Genomic DNA, 20622 nt, shown 5'->3' with positions numbered 1-20622 from the left:
GGGGCACGAACTCGTGTCCCCTGCATTGGCAGGCGGACTCTCAACCACTGCGCCACCGGGGAAGCCCACACACAGCCTTTTAAATGTGTGTAAGTGCTGTTGTGATGAACAAACTACAAACTGATTGAGTTTTGCATTCATGGTGGCTGTATCTTTTCTCAAACACCAGATACTGGAAAGTTAATTGCTGCACTGGTAGGGCTGGTGGGCTATGGGGTTTTGATGGTGGCTCGGTCCTATATAAGGATTCTCAAAGCTCTGCTCTAAGTGTTGGCCGAAGCCTGACTTGAACCTTCTGGGAATGAAGGTCTCCCCCTGCACTGGCTCCACTGGGGTTTCTCAGGGTGAGAGGCCGGCCAGAAGAGGAGGCAGCCGACCTTGGGGAGGGCGATGGAGGTGGCAATGAAGGCTCCCTCTTCCCAGTCTGGGCCCCCTGCCCAGCACCATTAACAGAGACGTTTCTGGAGGGTCTTATGTGTGTGCTCCCCTGCCCATCAATGTTATCTGCCCTGCCCTGCCCTGGAGGTCCCTACCTTCTGCCTCCTCAGCTCTCCTGAGAAGGCGGCATGGGGGCAGGATGGGGGCTGGAAGTCTTTAAGACCAGAAGAACAAGGACAGCTTCCTGTGGAGATTATCAGGGGAGGTGAGATGCAGGCAGAGGCGCTCCTTGTGTGGAAATAGAGCCCTTCGTTGCCACGGATGGACCGGCAAGTCTGAGCTGTTTTCTCTTTATGAAACCAAAGGCATCTTGCCTTGGTGGGTTTAAATACAAAGCGGTTTTACTTTCTGCAGTCATTGCCTTTACGATGTTCTGTTGACTCTCCCTTCTAGTTCCTTAATGAGGTTTTGAGTGAATTCCATAATTTTGTAAATACGGTCCATCATTAAGTCCAGACCATTTGAAGCTTCAGTCTCAATCCTGAGTTCAACTTCACCCTCTTCCATGCTTGGAGGGAAGGCAGGACCTGCAGTGTTTGGGGTGGGGTGTGGTCCAGATCCTCCAGGATGGGGGGGGGGGTGGAGCGTGGTTGGCAGGCAAGGAGGACGGGAAAGGAAAGGCAGAGATCCTGTTAGCTATAAGCACTTTCCTCAAGACCAAGGACCCCAATAGCTCCTCTCCAGTTCCCTGCAGGTCTTATACAGACTGGGGAGGGACCAGCTGGGGTGGCAGCTGGAGGCGACAGGGCTGTTTTTGCCTCTTAGTGAGCCCTGGTGGAGGAGAGTGGCTCCTGTGATGGGTGATTTTCAGCATATCACTATGCTGACTCCACAGTTGGCAAATGTATGGCCTCCTTTTATTTGGTCTTGATTTATTCTTTTTTCTTATTTCACTGCATACATCCTTCATGTAAAATGCTTCAAATTATCTTTGGAGAAAAGTGTTAAAAAGAACCCCTTTCCTTTGGGGATGACGATAACGTTCTGAAATTGGATTGTAGCGATGGCTGCGCACTATTGTAAATACACCAAAGACCCTTGACTTGTGCACTTAATAGTATGTAAATTATATATCATTAAAGCTGTTTTTAAAAACCTCGAGGTTATTGGGGATAGCGGGAGTGGGGAGATGGGCACACAGTTACTCAATGATCCCTAATTTTCGGACTAACGACATTCAGACTCAGGAGGATCTTTGGTAGAGGCAATGAGGGGCAGTGGGAAAGCTGTTATGACCCCAGCTTCACTGTTCCCTGGTTGCTGCAACTTCAGTGGAAATGACGGCAACTCCCTTTTGGTGGACCCATATTCCAGCCCCTATGGGGCTTCTCTACCTGTGGGATAGGCCCCCACCGCCCATTCCCCACAGCCGGGTTTGGGTACCCCGCCCCATCCCTGATTAGCCCGGAGACAGACATGTGACCTCAGCCGGCCAATCAGCTGTGCCCTCCTCCCTGAGACCGCAGCTCCCTGTTGCGGGGTGCGAACTTGGACAGACCGAGGACACTGGTCTGTCTTTGTCAGGCACCTCTGGGATTTCTGCTGTTCACAACCGGAAAGGTTTTGATCACTAGTGGGCACCAGGAGCTTTCCGGCATCACCTCATTCCGTCTGCGCAGGCGGGCGGGCAGTGCCAGGGCATGGACAGCACACTGAGGCCAGGACTCACAGCCAGGATACTCCACCTGGACCAACCCAGCTCACGTGGCTCATCTGTGGAACAGGAGTGACACTAGACTCAGCTACTTCATTGGGAGAAGCAAGGGACTCCACTTTACGTTGGTGATAGGGTCCCCAGAGATGTCCATTGTCCACGGAGTTTAACCAATGTTTTGTATAGATGACAACTGTGGGCCAGGATAAAGAACCCTATTGTGTGATTAGTCTCCCTTAACTTTTCTCTTGTGAATTAAAAAAAAAGAAAAAAAACCCCGCTGTCTTTAAAAATAGTTCTGGGGGGACTTCCCTGGTGGTCCAGCAGTTAATGATTCGCCTTCCAATGCAGGGGATGTGGGTTCAATCCTTGGGCAGGGAACTAAGATCCCATATGTCGTGGAGCAACTAAGCCCGTGCGCCGCCAAGTAAGAGCCTGCGCACCGCAACGAAAGATCTCGCATGCCACAAGGAAGATCCTGCAACTAAGACCTGACACCGCCAAAAAATAAAAAAATCCCAGCAGGATTAAAAAAAAAAAAAAAGTTCTGGGGATTTCCCTGGTGGTCCAGCAGTCAAGACTCCGTGCTCCCAATGCAGGGGGCCCGGGTTCGATCCCTGGTCAGGGAATTAGAGCTCGCATGCTGCAACTAAAGATCCCACATGCCAAAACGAAGATCCCGAGTGCCAACTAAGACCCAGCGCGGCCAAATAAACATTAAAAAAAAAAAGTTGTAATGAGAGCCATACCTTTCCAAGAGTGGGCTTCGTGCTAGAATCATATTGAGACAATGCTTAAAAAAAAAAAAGAAAAAAGCGTAATGTGACTGCTCACGCCCAAGAATGTGTTCAAGCACCAGCAACTTCACTGCCTTTCACCCTTGGGACAATCTCACAGGGCCAGTTTTTCTTAGGAATAAAATCAACATTATTTTACATCAAACAGTGTTAAAACACTTAACACTGGATTTTTGCAGAAATATTTTGAGTAATGAGGATGTGTGGGAATGGATGTTTTGGGTTCCGTGGATTTTCTGATTAAGGAATCACTGAGAAACTAAGGTCTCTCATTCGATGGGATGTACTGGGCGCCTGCTGTATACAAGTTCCTGTGTTTGCGTGTGTGCATGCATGTGCTGAAAAGGCCCAGCCACTGGGAGGCTGCTCTGGGTGTGGCAAGCCCTGGGCAAGGACCACAGCCTGTCCCTTACGACCTGCTCAGAAAACACGGACCACTGGGAGAGGCTGCACATGGGCTGAGCTCAGGACTCAGCTAGAGGTTACTTTAAAAATGAGAATCCAGAGACTTACCTGGTGGCATAGTGATTGGTTGAGACGCTGCGCTTCCAATGCAGGGGGCCCGGGAACGATCCCTGGTTAGGGAACTGGATCTCACATGCATGCTGTAAGAGTTCACATGCCACAACTAAGGAGCCTACCTGCCACAACTAAGACCAAATAAATATTAAAAAAAAAAGAGAATCCGGATGTGCAGCCCGTTTTCTGTCACCTGCCCCGAGTGGTTGGCACAAAGGGCAAAGCTTCTAAAGGCAGACATATCAGAGTCTGACCCCAGTCCTCCATTTACTAGTTCTGCATTTACCTTGGGAAGTTGCCGAGTCTCAGTTCCCACACCTATAAAATGGAATCAAACCTCCATCGGAGGTTGTGGAAAGGATTAGAAATAAAGGCGTAAAGCATTTTGCATAGTGTCCTATGCAGACCAGCCATTTAGTAACTGATAATTGTAACTATTAGTTTCTTAAAGGGTAAGTTCAGAAGAAATTTGAGTTGAGACCCAGTTAATTTAAGTTACACCAACAATTTTATTTACAAATGCATTAAATTTGGGGGACTCTTTCTAGCTTTCTTCCCCAAATATTAAATAAGCTACCTCTTAACCTCTCTGTGGTTCAGTTTGCTCATCTGTAAAGTAGTGACAATAACAGTACTTTGTAAAAACTAGTAAGTTAATATATAGGCAAATCTCTTAGAACAAGGCACATTGTAAGGGCTGTATAAGTGTTAACTATTATTATTGCTACCATATAAACACTCTTAATTGCAGATAAGCCATAGTTCTCATAAACTAAAGCTAGGAACGCCTCTGAACAGGGCTGGGGGCACAGGCCTGTCCTTGCCTTATAAGTTGGCGCTGGATAAGGCCCGGGTTCTCGGGGGATCCTCATTCCCCCCCCTCTGCAGATGAATATTATCCCTGTTCCTTTGCCTTTCCCCTCCCAACTCTGCAGAAATACACTACAGTACTCAACAAATATTTGCTAACAGGTCAGCGGTTTTCAGGAGGGAGAAACTCAAATTCAGAGTGGGTTGGGGACTCATTCAGGGGCCCAGCAGCACCAGGAGCTGAACAGCAGGTGGAGAAAAGCTTACGTCCTCCAGCTATTTCAGGGTCCAGTCCTTACGCCATATCTCCCCGCTCTGTGCACCTCCTTCCTCTGTGCTGCCTCCACTGTCCTGAGTGGATCTTCTCCAAGAGCTGCCAACCTGGAGCAAACAGCAGAGGCCAGGTGGGAATGCACTGACGGGTGCCCCTGACTCTGGTATCTGAGCATGAGCTGTGCTGAGGCCACAGGCTGGCTTGGGCTGATGACCTGGGCAGCCCACAGCCCACTGAGATGGAGGTGAGAGCAGAAATGTGGGCTTGTCTTCCTCACCCCACGTAGCCTCTGCTCCAAATAAGCTTTGAAGTTTCCCCTGATTGGTTTTGGTGCCGACACCAAATGGAGCCACCACAGGCCTAGTACAACTCCATCCATAGCTAAGGCTTTGGGGGCATGATAGAGGAGGGGAGAGGAATGGCGGCAGGTAGGGAGGAAGGCGAATGCAGGAGCAGGCCCTCTTCCACCTGAGAAGCGGCTGGAGATGAGCCTTGCTTGGGTCTGAGTGAGGCTAGCGCGCATTGGCAGCCTGAGCTCTTCTTACAGAGTGAACAGTCCCTTCTCTTCCCTGCCCTTCTGGTTCTCCTCGGCTCACTTATCTGAGTTTGGAAGACTCCAGTGGTCACCAGCATTGTCAACAGATCTTCTCAAATGCAGGACTTAAAGCCAAGAATTGCTAGCCCAGTATCTTGGTTTCGCTGAGCACCAGATTCTTGTCTGCAGCCTGGATGATAAACTACTTAATGCAGAGGACCCTTAAGGAGATAAAATGAGATAATATAACTCACCCTGCCATGGCACTCTGTCCAGACGGCACCTTATCACACCGGGCTGCTGCGATCTGTTCACAGGAATATCTCCTCATCTCCTCCCGTTTCTCAGGCAACTGCCATGACTTATTCACCTGGCAGTGGTAGGCATTCACCAAGTTAAACAAAACTGACCTACAGGCCAGAGCTGGTCTACAGGTGGGTTTTATTTTGCCTGCAGAGTATGTAAAGGAGTTTTGATTTGTTGTTGAAATCAGGAGATTCATACACAAACCTGGACTGCCCAGTTTCTCTGGAAAATTTAAAAGATGGGGCTTCAGGGCCCATGTTCCTCCCGCTTGGAGACGATCTGCTAGCACTCAGGAGGGGCTGCTCCCTTTAGACAGATGCTCTCCACTCTGTCCTCTCCATCACTCCTCCTCCTCTCACCACTGAATGGCTTCCACTTTACGCATTGATTCCACCTGCCTGGTCCCTGTAGGCAGCTGAGTTCGCAGCTCCTTCTGTGGTTTGGGCAATAATGAAAGCAAAGGTCTCCACCTACCCCACCAAAGAAAGTTTCGATACATGCTTGCTGAAAAGGCAGCATCTGGGTCTTGCCAGGCAAACAGAATGCACTACGCCTCTGGAGAGAGGCCATCCCCACAGACGTACTCTAGACAACCCAGCTGCTCCCTGGGTGGCCAACGGCAGTGATGTTTGGTTCATCTGGCTGCCATCAATCTTTCCTGGGGTCCACCCTCTCTGGTGACAACAGGTGATGACGTGCCATTTGTTCAAAAAGAGAGGGAAAAGGTGGCACTGGCTTTATCGAGCCCCTGTCAGGCAGCAAGGAAAACACTTCTGGCCTTCACATGCAACTGTTCTAGTCATTATCACCAGGAAACCGACCCAAACATCCAAGGACAAAAGGAAAGAAAGGGGTGGCGGAGGCGGCAAGGAGCGCATCACTCCAGGCTGAGGTTCGCAGTGGGCACGAGGGGCACAACGCGGAGGGGCAGACTCAAGGGGCTTGGAAGGGCCTGAAGCTGGGGCTGTGGCAGGAGGCACGGGCGCAAGAAGGGCAGCTGCCACATTAAAGTAGCGAGCTGTGCGTGAGCCCAGGGAGTGAGGGCCTAAAGAAACAGTTAATGGCTTGGGGCTCCTGCTTCAAGAAGAACAAGCCACTGCAGTAGTGAACAGCACTCGTGGGGAGGACACAGATGGACGGGCACCACCACCCACCCTGATGTTTAATGTGGGATGCAATTAACCCCTAGAAGGGGGACTCCAGAATAGAAGTTTTCAAAGTAGATCCCCCTAATCCCCCAGGACAGCATTTTACAAAACTGATTCAACAGAGCTGCTCTGGTGATGGGGAACGGACAGGAGGCCCCAGCCTCACCCTAGCACTCCCCTTACAGGGCTCCACAGCGCCAAGGAGCACAGTTCAAAGATCACTGAGCTTGAGTAAAAGCACCTTTGCCTTTTACAAAGCAGAACAAGCCTCCCCGAAAGAGAATTCCTAAGAGGCTAAGTGTTCCTACAGAGATGAACAGTTCCACTTCCTGTTGCCACTTTGTTACTATTTATTGAATGAGGCAGTAATAGACAGAATGGAAAACGACACAGAATCCATGCTCTGCTACTGGGGTCTTGCTTTTCTTCTTCTTCTTCTTGGCAATTTCTCAAACTATTAGGAGGTTATTTCACCACAAAGGAACACGGACTTTAAAGCCCCTGGACAGTTTCACAACGACGATAAAAAATAATAATTAAAAAAATAACAAATTGTAGAACTAGGGCTGTTTTATGTAAATTTCCCCTCCCTCCCCCATTACGTACAGAAAAAAACATACAAAGAACACTGGATAGTTTTATATAAAACAAGCAAATACAAGAATCTGAAACTTTTCTCAAAGGCTGAGCAAGATGTGAAGAATCTTTTAATGTCGCATTAAAAGAAAATAAACACATTAAATACACTATCACACATGGGGGGCCCGGGAGGAGGGAGGAAGAGTTGTCCCTGTACTCAAGGAGCAGAGATTTGGCCTGTCAAAGTCAGGTGAATTTAGCCGCTGGAGACTTGGGGCTTGCAGCTGAGAAATCACAGAATTTAGTTACAAGAACACCCAGACCAATCAACACCTGTGAGAAGGAAGCTGTGCGGGGACCCAGGCCCAGCAGGATGCACCTGGGAAAACTGCAGGGTTCCTTCTGAAACAGGGCCTGATCCAGGAGTGCAGGAAGCACCCTCAGCCCTCTCTCTCTAACTTCCCCCAGCGTGACGGCCAACCTTCCACGAGACAGGTGCCCCCGTCAGTTTCAGTCTCCTCTGTTAAGCTACAGAAAGTTACAGGAAAGGAAAAAATTGCTCCCATTGGTGTAACCTGGTCTTTGAAGATTTTTCTCTCCCTCCTTCCTTTCCCCTTCCAACCCCTCCCACCCCCCCCATTCTCTCCCCACCACGCACACACTCACAAGCACACTTAACACGCACGCACTCCTCAAACCCTTAATACTTCTGTTACCTTCAATTCATATACACGACCAATTCAGGACTGACCTTAAAACCAAAGTGACATGTTAATAGTCATGAGATCAAGAAGGTTTCCTCGGGAGGGGAGGAGATGGGAGGCTGAGGAAAACCCTCTCACCCCTGCCTGGGAGTTTTAAGGACGTTCACTTGCCCGTGGCAAGGTCAGCACCTGGGCCAGCCCGAGGAGCGTCCCAGCTGCCAGACCACGAGGCCCTGGACCCTGCAAGCACAATTTCTGGACCTCACCCCATTCTGGAACATCCTTCCTCAGGCAAGTCCAGCAGGGAGAGTTCTGGGTGGCCACTGGGAGGCAGCTTTGGTGAAGGGCATGGTCACCTCTGCCTGAGTTTGTCAGTAGCTCAACGCATGACCCTGGTATGAACAAAAACCGGTGGCTGTGTCTGGCCACGTACCCAACACCCACTAAACTGGGTGAATTATTTTTTCCACAGCTCACCTTGATCTCATACAGATAATTCCATGCGGGTTTCATACATACATTATATATATATATATATATATATATATATATATATATATATTATATATATATACATATACATACACACACACGTATACATACACACATATACATACACACACACATATATATACTTTATATATATATGTAAATGCGTATATCCATATGTACACATATACATATATTCACACTCACACATACAAACACAGAACTATACACACGTTTTCGCAGAAAGAAGTCCTTGCCACAATTTGGCTTTTTGGGGACAGTGAAATTGACAACGCAGTATCTTGTTCCACCAATCCCAGAAAATCAAGAGTGGTGCTTTAAAAAAATGCAATTCCAAAATCCGCTGCCTTTCTTCCTTTTTAAAAAAAAGGTTAACAAAACTTTTCTTCCAAAGTCGAGAGACTTAATTTCATTTGATTGCACCTCTGCAAACGTGTAAAAAATTTTGAAGTAGACTAGAAAACGATGCCATGATATGGCTGCATGTCACTGTTCCAACGTCACCACCTCCACAGCCTGGCCGTCCATGGTGACTGCGCTGTCCGATATCCTGGTGGTCACAGGGGCCATGGCCACCTGCACCGGCCCATTGCCCTGGGCGAGGCTGGTTACCACAGTCTGGTACATGCTCACAGGGATCTGGACCAGTCCTGGGGAGACAAGGGGAGACGGTTGGTGGGGATTGGGTGCAGCTTCCCAGATGCTGGCTGGACAGGGCAATGAGCTCCAGCCCTCAGAGTATCACTGTCTGCAGCCTCAGGTAATTGCACACCCACTGTCCAGGCACGAATACAACCCTTTTCTCGCCCCATTTTAATTCTTTAAAACAGACTATCAGGAAAGAAAATTTGGAGAAAAGAAAATTGTAGAAACATGCCTCAGAACAGGGCCTCCCCAACTTGCCAAGAGATGACCCTGCCTGCCGGCCTACCTTCAACTTTAGGAAGCATACACAGGCCCATCAGGTGTGAATTCTCCTCTCAACAAGTCCATCTCTTCTGACTGCCTTCTTCTCCAGGAAAGGCCACCGTTAATTTTCTCTGATATTCTGCTACACTGACTTCTTCAACCCTCTGGCTGCCTATGCTCGTTTCTCTCAGCTTGAAAAAACTTCTCCCTCAATCCTTTCCTGTCTTCTGGCCATTATCCCTCTCCTCAGAGTCAGCTTATTTAACAGAGAAAAAAAAAAAAAAAAAGCCTAGGTAATTAGTTTTCTGATATTAGATTTCATAGATCAGTAAAATTTTTAAATACGTTCTGGGGTCAACTTTAAAAAAAAAAGACCTCCAACTACCTCCTAATATCACTATTATTTTAGAAAGGAGGGTTTAACAGAAAGAAAGGAGGAAGCAAATAATTTCAGAAAAGGGCAGTCCTCCCTAAGAAAGGAAAGTTGATAATTTTATATAACATTAAAAAAAAGATTTCCAATTAAATAAGACAGAATAAATGCACATATAAAATTCCTCTTCTTTCTAAAATAAAAATTATAGTGAAGGAGGAAAAAAAGATATAAATGAGGGATGTCAACATATTTCTGGAAGATGCAAAGCAAACGTAAAGGGGTTCTGACTTATCAGAGAAGGGGAAGCTGCAACTCCTGTGTCCCAGAGAGCTCAGGACATGGAGGCTCAGCCACTGCAGAACGAGAGGAAGAAGCCAAAAACAGGCGTTAGCTGACAGCTTGTATTCAACTGACTGGACCAGCGGGTCCCACCAACCCCAACACCCAGACCTTTGTTGACAGGACATCTGAAGTTCACCCACTGTATTGAGAAACTGACCCGGGGAGGCTGCAGGGAAGACCTACGGTGACATCTGGTGGGTGGGGAGGTGAGGGGAGGGGGGTGCGGAGACAATGAAAAACCTGGCTTGCGGCCCTAATATTTACCACCCCAAGGCCTACAGGCCACCCAGCTCTGCCCTGCATACCCCGACTATCAGTGTTTCAGTGTTTCACTCTTAGGGAACACAGAGGGAACAGAGACGATGTGGGGAGCAGAAAAAACAAAAACGAATGCCCCCAAACTCTAATATCTTCAGAGAGAAAAGGCTTGTATCATAAAAGTGGATAGCTTTATTAAAAAGGAATGAGAGAAAACTTCTTTAAAAATCAAATAGATGAAATCCATGCCACAGAAAGATCAGAAGGTTAAGTCAAGGAAATCTAGAGAGCAGGAAAGGTTAAAAGATGGAAAGCAGGAGACCTTAAGAGGTCCAAGCTCTGATAAAAGAGAATTCCAGAGACCAGAAAAAACAGAAGGTAGGAAATCATCAGACATGTTGTAAGTAAATTTCAAGAACTGAAAAATGTGAGTTTCATATTGAAAAGGCCCACTAGGTGCCCAGCAGGACAGATGAAAAAAGATCCAGACGCTAAGACACAGCTTTGCAAAATTTCACAACACCAGGGATAAAGCAAAGCTCCCAAAAGATTTGAGAAAAAAAAAAAATCGTCATATACAAAGAACTGGAAATCATAATATTGTGGGACTTCTCAAAAGCAAGCCTGGAGGCTAGAAGATGATGGAGCAATGTTTTCAAATGTCTGAGAGAAAATGCTTTCAGCCTAGAATTCTCTCTCCAGACTATGAAGTGACACCCAGGTCAGTTAAGCGTGGGGGCAGAATAAACACATCTGCAGACTTGTACGGGCTCTAAAAATTGGCCCGCCACGCACACTTTCTTTGGAAGCTCTGAAGGATGTGCCCTACAGAAACGAGAGAGAAAACTTAAGAAATAAGTGGCCGTGGGGTCTAGGAGACAGAGAATCCACTGTAGGGAGCGTGGGGGCAGCAGGAGGGCCCAGGAAGGGGGCTGTGCAGCACGTCTGAGAGGACAGGGGGGAAGTGGCATGAGCTCGTGGGATAAAGTACCTCGAGGGGTCTTCCAGAATTGGGTAGAACCGGTGATTACTCCTTAAAAAGTAGAAGAAAAAAAAAAGCAAGGATTAACCATACCCACTCGTCTTGGCAGTGAACAATTTTTACGTTTATAAAATTTTATGTTTCTAACAATATAAACATAGAAACTGAGTTATCAAAAATTGATAACAAATAATGTCTCAACTCAAGACTATTGTTTAGAGCAATAAAGATACATACCAGAAAAAAGAGCATGAAGTGTTGCCCTTGGGGTACAAATATTTTTTTTAAAGGCTTTTAGTCCTTTTTGTCATTTAAAACTATATATCACTTTGATGAAAATAAAATTTAAAAAATTTTAACAAAATATTTCCTAATGCAAAAAAAAAAATCAAACATAAAATAAAATGTTATTTTACAATGTCAAATTGTATCTAATTGTTTTCTAGGGGTAAGTGTTGCCAGTTTAGAAATAAGTATTCGATGATGCAACCTGAAATGGGGCTTGAGGTTCTGCTTTGTCGACATTTTTGGAAATCCAGGCTCACCCTGGTGTGTGTTAATGGAAATGCAAGGCATGGCCCACCATCCTCACACTTGAGATGCTGGGACCTAAAAGGAGGAAGGAGGAGGCCAGCTCAAGCGGCTGAGGGGCCACGCACTGGCTTCAGAAGGCTGTTGGGTTCAATTTCTTTCATCTAGCCCTTTGCAAATGGCTCTTACATGTCTCTAATCAATTCCTCTTTCCGTTCACCCCCCTTCCTGCCACCTGTTATGTTTCTATAACCCGTCATTCCCCAACCTCAAATTTTCAAATCCCCTGATGTTAAAAAGGTTCCCAAAGCCTATAATAAAGTTCAAATGTTGGGTATGGTATTCAGAACCTCTTGTGATTTGTCCAGTCTCATTTCCCTTACTCCCTGTGCTCTGGGTATCACCCTGGACTATTCTCAGTTCCCCAACATACTGGTCACATTCCTTTCTCTGGGCCTTTGCTCAAGTTGTTCACTACCTAGAATTCCCTTACTGCCCACTCCTTCCCCTTTAAAACCCCTCTTGGAAGCCTATCCCAGCCCTAGTCAATACTGATAGCAGCCTCCTTGGGGTTCTCAATAACCACTCGACAGTGGGGTATAATCTGGCTTGGCCCAGTTAATGTATGTAGATAGGCCTTCCCACTAGACTGAAGGCTCCTTCAAGGCCAGGCTTGGCTCTGGTTCATGTTCTATTCCCCACAGTATGAGGTACAAGGTGTGCCAAACACTGGCATCAACACGGCCTCAAGGGCAGCAGGCCAAGGGACTCTATTGTTGGCCTCAACCAACATACAGCTGGGCTCTACTCCCCAGTGTCTAGACTCCAGGCATGGGCCTGAGTGTATCTGAAGACCAAATGACCCCCTTCCATCACCCCAGTGTATCTTGATCATCTTCACTTTCATCCTCTCTTCTGGTCAAAGCAGAAAAAGTTAGTGAAATAACCCAAAATGCCCTGTGGCAAAACCAGGACACCTCCAAAGAACCCACATGTTAGTAAACAGCAACCAAAACCAGAAGCAAAGATCAGTCTCATTTCACTGTTGTTGCTTCTGGGCTTGATTCAGTTCCAAAAGCTCCAAGCTTGGGGAACAAGTTACATACTTTACAAATACAGTGAATACTATGGGTGGGGAGCTTCTTCCTGACTATGAGCGACCGTCCTGGGTTAGTGATGGGGTGGAGAGAACCTTGAAGAACTGTGAGACTTAAATCTCTTCCAACCTGGCTTACGATGTGTTTGGGTTACCTAGGGTGCAGGTCCATGCCCAACACTGTTGTTAAAACACTTTTTAGTATCGTGGAAGATTTTCCCCAAAATAAAATGGAGAAAGGTTCAAATGCAAAAATACAACACTGCTATAACCAGAATGATCTTTTGAACACAAACTGATCTTGTTGCACTCTTTTACAATTCTTCAGTCGTTTCCAATGGCCTGTGGGATGTAAAGTCCAGATCCCTTTGCAGGTATTTCAACCCTTCACATCAGCCCCTGTTGCTCAGTTCAGCCTGGTGATCCATGAATCCTCACCCACTGTACACTCCAGGCAGGTGAACTATTTGATTGAGGTTCTCTCCACACACACCTCCATGGTGTGCACACACTGTGACTTCTGCCTGAATGACTGTCCCTGGCTTGTTCCTCGAATGGGCTTCTATTCTTCCTTCAATAGTCAGCTCCAATCTCTCCTCCTCTGTCTTAGCTCCTCTTTCCCCAAGGGCCCACAGCACTTTGCACTGGCATCCATGGAGGCAATGGTCATATTCTTTATCACTGTTTGCATGTCTTATCTCCAAGGAGACTGTAAATTCCTTAAGGGAGAGATGGAGTCTCCATACCTGAGTCCCTAGCGATCAGCAGGGGCTCAGTAAATGTTTTCTACACTCATGAATGAAACCTGCCTTCTGAGATTTCACAGGTGTCCTCGCCTAGGGACTAAATGACTGAAGTGGGCGAGTCTTCAGGTGATCAGGCTGTTTCAGAATGGGAGCTCTCAGTCCAGAGAAAGCAATACAAAAACAACTACACTCAGAGCTCATCCAAATAAAACCATTTTTAAAGATTTCACCTTCTGTCCTTCACCTCACATCAGGGAAGGAGTAAATTTGACCTCTACAACTGGGTGATAAAATGACTCCCATACAAAGCTGTCTCGAGAGTGAGTAACTGGTGACAGCGACTACATATCTAAAAAGCTTCTCGGAGGTAGAAATTCCATATACAGGGTCATTTCGTAACCTCTAATGCCTTGAAATCCCAAGTCCGTTATTTTCTACATGCAGTTTCAGTCTACCTCTACCTTAAATAAGTGCATTACCATCCCATTGTGGGGATTTTAGAATCTCTCTCTCTCACACACACAGCCATTCTGACATGGGATTAGATTAAATCGACTCAGTGTCTCTGACCTAGCAGCCTTTATGTCTGTGGAAAGGGGGAGGGGGCTAGAGGCTTGGAAACCCAGCGTGCACTAAATCGGCGGCTGCCCTTGGAAGAGAGATGATTAAATGCTGAGGTTCAGTAATCAGGCCAGGATTGTCCCTGCATCTGCTCAGCCTGCCCCCGATTAGCCCTAATCTAGAAGGCGTATGTTAATCTAAGCTTGTATTCGGGGTCATTTTGATTGATTAGGCAACAGGAAGCCCCTCCCATTCTACTTTAAGGACTTGAAGTTCCCCTTCAAGAGAACTTCCTAGTAATAAGACTAGCACAATCCTAGTAATAAGACTCTCCTGGCATTTGTGCAGCACTTTTCAAAGCCTCTCACACCCACTGCATATCACTAGATTTCTGCTAAGACTCTGTAGCAGTAGGCAGGGCAGGTATTCTTCGCTTTCGCAAATGATAGGCAAGTTCCTTTGGCAGAACTATGGACTTATAAAGGCACGTACTTAACAAAATCCTGAAGATTTTAGTACCCCAATCTCTAATACCCCCGTCTTTCAAAGCTATAAGAAACCTTAGAGTTCTTCAGTTTAGAAAATCTAACCCCCCTTTTCTTTAAGTTCAAAAGTAAACAGATAAAAAGTTTACTTAAACAAAACACGGACTGAGAGAGACTGAGTGACTTTTTTCCCCCTCAAGATGACCGAGTTTGCGGTAAAGTGAAGCATCTGGGAGCCTTTGCACGCACTAGTAAGCCCTTACCATCGAACACTATGTCCAGCAGGGACCCAGAAGGGAGAGGACTACCCACTTTGGGCTCACTGCTGCCTCACTTCTCAGGCTTCTTGGTAAGGTTTACAGAATTGGCCAAAATGGAAAAAGAGGCCAAAAGAGACTCAGGAACTTCAGGTCCCAGCACAAGGATTTCCTTGTCAAATAGCAGTCAGCCCCAAACCCTGGAGGAACTGCTGACTCCAGGACCACATTCCCTTGTAAAAGAAAATGAGACCTGACCCTGCTCTGTTTTTCTACCAGCTGGGTATCATTCTTGAACCCAAATGGTCAAACACACTCCTCCCACTCTTCTCCCACCTCAACAAGTGGTGATTACATCCTTCCAGTTGCTCAGGCCAGAAACTTGGAAGTCAAGCCATCTTTGACTTCTCGTGCAATTCATCAGCAAATCCTGTCAACCCTCCTTTCAAATATAAACCCAGGATTCAACCACGCTGACTGCCACCAGCCTGGACAAACTCCTATCCTCTCTTGCCTGGACTACATTTTAGCTTCCCCTGTAATCGCCCTGCTTCGGCCCTGGCTCCCCTGCACCCTGTTCTCCCCTCCACAGAAGCCAGAGGGATCTTCTAAAACTTCCACACGAGGTGATGGACATGGAGGCACATTCTGAAAATTCAGACATTTGCTTGGCCTTGTTTTCTGCACAACAGGAGGTCATGAGGTTCTGTAGTGGTCTGTCTCTGATGGTGTCACCAGGGGAGGCTTTGTGGTAGACCATGGGCACCAATGAGAGTAAATTAAAGGTTAGTGTCACAGCCTTGCACACTCTGGATTTATCATTCATGAGCTGATCTACTCTATTCCTGACCCCTCGTGAGGTAATGAGCTTCGTCACTTACCTACCATGTAATGGATCTCTATCACACACGCGCGCACGTACACACACAGACGCACACACAAACGTATGCGTATAATTGGAAGTTACTTAGGGGAATTAATTCATTTTTCCCAAGACTAACTTCTTTTAGTATTCTGAGATTTGATGAATAAATCTATACAGCACAGTTAGCTAAATCTTCTTGAAATATTGTTTGGCACTGGCCACCCCACCACCTCTCCCTGCCTTTTTGGCGGCTCTCTACTAAAGGAAAAATAAAGTCCAAATAGCTAATAGATGAGGGATTACACCAGCCTTTCCCATAAATACTCTATATTACCCCTTCATCACAACCATATCTGTCCTCTCAGTATACCCTAACCATCACATGTATTTACTCAGGCAGATTCCTCTGGCCTAGAATTATCCCTGCCAACCTAGGTCCTGTTCTTTCAACAATTGCCCTGTCTTTCAGGGGTTCCCCCAGACACAACAGCCCACTAGGTTCTCCCCTTCAGGGGATTTGACTGCCTCACCATTCATTCGGCACCAGATCTGTGCTAACCTGTTTCCAAATCATTAGTTTTTCCCTATACAAATCTGCTTACCTAGATTGTTGGCAGGACTATGTCTTTGAATACTGAGCAACCTGAACATAGTAGATGTTAATAATTGAATATGACAATTGATCATGTTCTTCATGATTTTCAGAAACTTGATTACATTCCCATTAGCCTTGGCCTCTGCAGCCTGAAGAGGCTTAGAGCCTTTTACTCTGCTCCAGAATGAGTAGGATTTTCTCCACAACATTATTAAGGTAGCACAGCCAAATGCCATATGGTAGTTCAGGTGCATTTTATGTGAGGGTAAAATAGAAGGTTTTATTTCCATTAAAGGCTTCCCAGGCAGAAAAACCTACATGTGAATCCTGGCTCCTTCACTTACTGGCTTGTGAGCCTCACTTTCCTCATACATAAAATGGTCATTACTAATTTCACAGCGCTGTTGAGAATTAGATGTGCTGACATAGATAAAGTCTGGCACAGTGCCTGGCACACAGTAGGTGTACAATAAATGTCAGCTGCTTTCAAAGATGACTTTGAATAAGAGGTTTGATGAAGTCTGGCTAGGGTCACAGATGTTAGACTAAAGCTCTCAGGAAGCAGAAAGGAAAGCAGAGACAGCACAGATCTCCTTTCAGCAGCGATTTGCTCCTGCCAGGAAGCACATCATTCGCCAAAGGCCTTCAAAGATGTAAAGATTAGAGATAAAAACCATGAAATCAGGGCAGATGGGCTGGCAGGCAGCTTCCTTTCTGAATGCAGCTATGGTCAGAACAGGCACTGGAACTGCACCATGACATATATGAAATAGCTGCTGATTCAGTGCATCAGTAAATAAAAAACCTAGGCTAAACCATTAATCAGTATTAAGAATGTTAAATATATGATCAGGGACAGTATGATATGATATCATCATGCTGATAAACTTCTAAACCCAAAAACTAATAACACAGGCTAGAGCCCAGTAGAGCACAGAGCTGCAGGCCTAGTCAGGGTCACCCAGAACCACAGACCGCCCTCCCCCCACCCCACTCCATGACAAGATAGAGCAGGACAGACGGCCTGAGGAAGAATGGGCCTTTCATTTGCCCTCACAATCTGGGAAACCTTTGGGAATTGTTGTTTGCTGTAACTGAATCTTTCAGCCCAAAGGCCTTCCAAGTTGGTCATGGAAATATCTTTAGCTGGAAGAAAAATATTGATAGTTGTGAGAGAAAAACAGCTAAACAAATAAATTATCAAATAAACACAACAGTTGGTGGAAACGCAATAATTCTTAAAGCCCAAAGGAAAAATTCACAATGTAATGCCTTCTGTGGCTTATGGACATGAAAGCGAACTGTATGTATCAATAATAGGAAAATGCTGGCTTAAATGGGGAACCAGAAGACTGTGACTGGAAGGGATCAGAATAAATAAGAAATGAAACCATGTATTGTATCACCTAAGTCACTTCTGCAGTTTTTAAAGAGCCATCGAGGGTATCTATAAGTGTTTTTAGGGATGACAGGCAGGAGGGGAGTCCTTTAAAAAATCTTATCTTCAGGTCTGGAAAGAAGTTTACATCAGTGCCTGACATCTCAGGAAAGCCACTATTATATGAAGAAAAATAGGCATGTTGTGTTCTGGTATAGAAATGGGAGAATATGAAGGGAAATCAGGTAAAGAAGCTAGTGCAGTAGGCAGGTGGCAGGCAGATAAAGAGGCTGAGAATAACAAACATGGACCAGATGGAAAGAGGACAGACGAGGGCGAGAAAAGGAAGGTCATGAAAAGAATGTCGATATCAAATGAAAAGGAGCTCCAGGTAACCCTCATAATAGTAAGACAAGGGGGAAACAGAAAAAGCATTTCTCTCCCAGTGGTTCTGTTTCTGTTATATTAGCTGCTTCTGGGACATTTAATCTTCCTTTTCCGTGTTCTTTAAGTCCGTGGCTTTTGAGGGCATTTGAGGGATTTATGGATTAAAATATGTATTACATCTGGCAAATACTGAATATTCTCATGAAGCCAATAGCAGCCTCACAGGTACCCTGGTGTAATAGGCACTTCTCAGCATCCAAAGTTTTCTCCCCTCTCTCTGGGTAGGACAGTGTCACTGTGTCCTTAGCCTTGATTCTGCAGACCACCAAGAAAATCCTCTTGCCTGTATCCCATAAGCCAAACGTTAAAAGTGAATTCATTTTTACTTTATTAGTGAATGTATTTCAAAACATATTTTGGAGATATAATTTCACAATTCCCTCTTGAAATTACTGAAGTGCCCAAGAACATTAACGAAATCAGGGTTTAGTGCTTCAGAGTTCAGAATCACCATGGTTTATATCCTGGAGACTGAACTCCCAATGTGAGATTGAACAAGCCGACTCCAAGGCCTGTTGTCTGACCAAGAGGGCTTTAAACTGAAAATGGCAGGAGAGGAAAGTGTTCAGCTAAAGCCGGTGGGACATGTATATGCTAGGGAGGACATCTGATCAGAGATGTACAGAAAAGGGCAGGAGCTATACAGTAAATTTCCAGAGATCACTGGGAAGGGAGGTAGGGAGAACACCCAAAGTCTCCAAAGTCTATGTTGTGGACAGGGTGTGAGCAATATGTGAAGAGCTGGTATCTTTAAACAGGAAATAGAGCCCACATGACAGAAACCTCAGGAGAAAGCTACCAAGCTGTTTAAGAGTTTGCAATAATCAGGTGTAGAAATGAATACGAGGGCCAATCAGGAGTCATCCAGAGTTAAGAATGGAGAGTTATTTATTTTTCTGTTATTATTTTCAATTTTTTTATTATGGAAAATTTCAAATAGGCGCAAAAGGAGAGAGACGAGGGTAAGGACCCCCATCCCCAGCCCCATGTGCCCAGCATCTGGTCCTTGCCTCCTCTATGTGAACAGGGAAAGATGGAGGCAAAAGGCTTCCAAAGATGCTCTCCTGTTTCTTCAAGCCCTCACTTAGCCCAGTCTGTAGAGCACCATTTAGAAAGCAAGCAAACAAACATCACTAGAACTTTCTAAGAGCATGCAAAGGGCAGAAGTAAATTTGCTTTAGGCAGTAAGACACCTGAAGACAGCATACTGGAAAGTGGAAATAAACAGTTATGGGGTTTGACGGTCACAAAGAAAGAAATCTATCTTATAAACTTCATTTTAATCGATTATTTATCCTGCCTTTCCTACCTGGACTGTATTTAGCATAACCAAATTGTTAATGGGAACAAGTTCTTTATAAAAGAATTACAGCTAATAAAGGCAGAAGGAATAATAACACTAGAGAAATCACTATTTTGAAACTCTTGGTGAAATAATGGATCTACACAAAGTCATCAATGGTTACTAAAACCATTAGGTGATCGGGTGATGAAGAGTGTAGATCAGAGGAATCCCACCACCCAGGCAGGATGCAGCACCTGGAAGGGTATAGCCTCCTAGTTACTCCATCCTCTAGCCGCTTCCTTCCTTCTGCAGAGATGAACCCCCTGTGGCATTCTGTCAGCATCCACTCGCAATGGGCCATATGCCATACAGAGGCTTGACAGGAATACAGAACTTTTAAAAAGCACTGAGCGGGAAGGGCCCCCAGAAAGTGGTGTGGAGAGGCAGCAGCAGGAAGACTGCCTCCACCCACACCCTGGTGCCTGGGCCACAAAGGTGGCTCTGACATCCACCTGTGGAGGTTTACAAATCCTTCAGCAAACATGCCAGCACAATGAGCGCCGATGATGCACATGTGTCTAAAAGCAGGTCTTACAGTCGGCTCTTAGCTGAGCCAAAGGCAGGAGAGGTCATTTCCTCTGCACCACGCCATTACACTGGAACTTATGATGTGCTTTTCTTGTAGCAGACTTACTTACTTTCTTTTTTTAAACATCTTTATTGGAGTATCAGACTTACTTTCTAATTATGTCTTCTTTAAGCTAATATGAAAACTAATTTGTATTCCTTAAGAACACAGCAGCTGGCTGGGGGTGAAGGAGATGGGCCAGGCTTACCCTGGCTTGCTTAGAGAAACTGTCCAAGGATTTAAAATGTGTCATGGGTCATCTGCATACCAGATAATCTGTGTGTGGCAACTAAGAATTGACTATGTTTACATTTATAAAACCGACAGGCCATTTCTGTCTCATAGGGCTGCTTTGAGGATAAGCAACATTATATTTATATGATTTAAGTTCCTGAGAAAAGAGGTACTATTATTTCATACAGGTTTTCTCCCAGGAGTCAAATCAACCATGTAGTAGCTACTAGAGGCAGACAAATGGAAGAAACAAGCTTAAAGGTCCTGCCCTTGCTCCCCAGAGGAGCTGAAAATGGAAGATGCCACCAGCTCAGTGCTCCACTTCCGGGAGTGTTGTTCACGCCCCATGTCGTGCACAAAATGAACAATCCAT

At 45.8% G+C, this 20622-nt stretch overlaps 1 protein-coding gene across 5 annotated transcripts in view; it reads right to left on the bottom strand.

Moving 5' to 3' along the window:
- Positions 1–8475: 8475 nt before the first annotated feature.
- NRF1 (nuclear respiratory factor 1) overlaps positions 8476–20622 on the bottom strand; it is a 136077-nt gene continuing 123930 nt past the window's right edge. For 4 of the 5 annotated variants that reach the window (XM_082846011.1, XM_082846007.1, XM_082846008.1 and 1 more), the window contains 2 exons: positions 11151–11192; positions 8476–8924 (listed from right to left, as the gene is read on the bottom strand). In XM_082846011.1, coding sequence (XP_082702137.1) covers positions 8761–8924; positions 11151–11192 — 206 coding nt within the window. In that variant the 3' untranslated portion in view covers positions 8476–8760. The remainder of the gene's footprint in view (positions 8925–11150; positions 11193–20622) is intronic. The other variant, XM_082846010.1, reaches the window with a different exon arrangement.

Source organism: Leucopleurus acutus (assembly GCF_964270905.1).
Source record: "Leucopleurus acutus genome assembly, chromosome: 9".
Lineage (NCBI taxonomy): Eukaryota > Metazoa > Chordata > Mammalia > Artiodactyla > Delphinidae > Leucopleurus > Leucopleurus acutus.
This window is presented reverse-complemented; position numbering and strand designations above follow the sequence as displayed.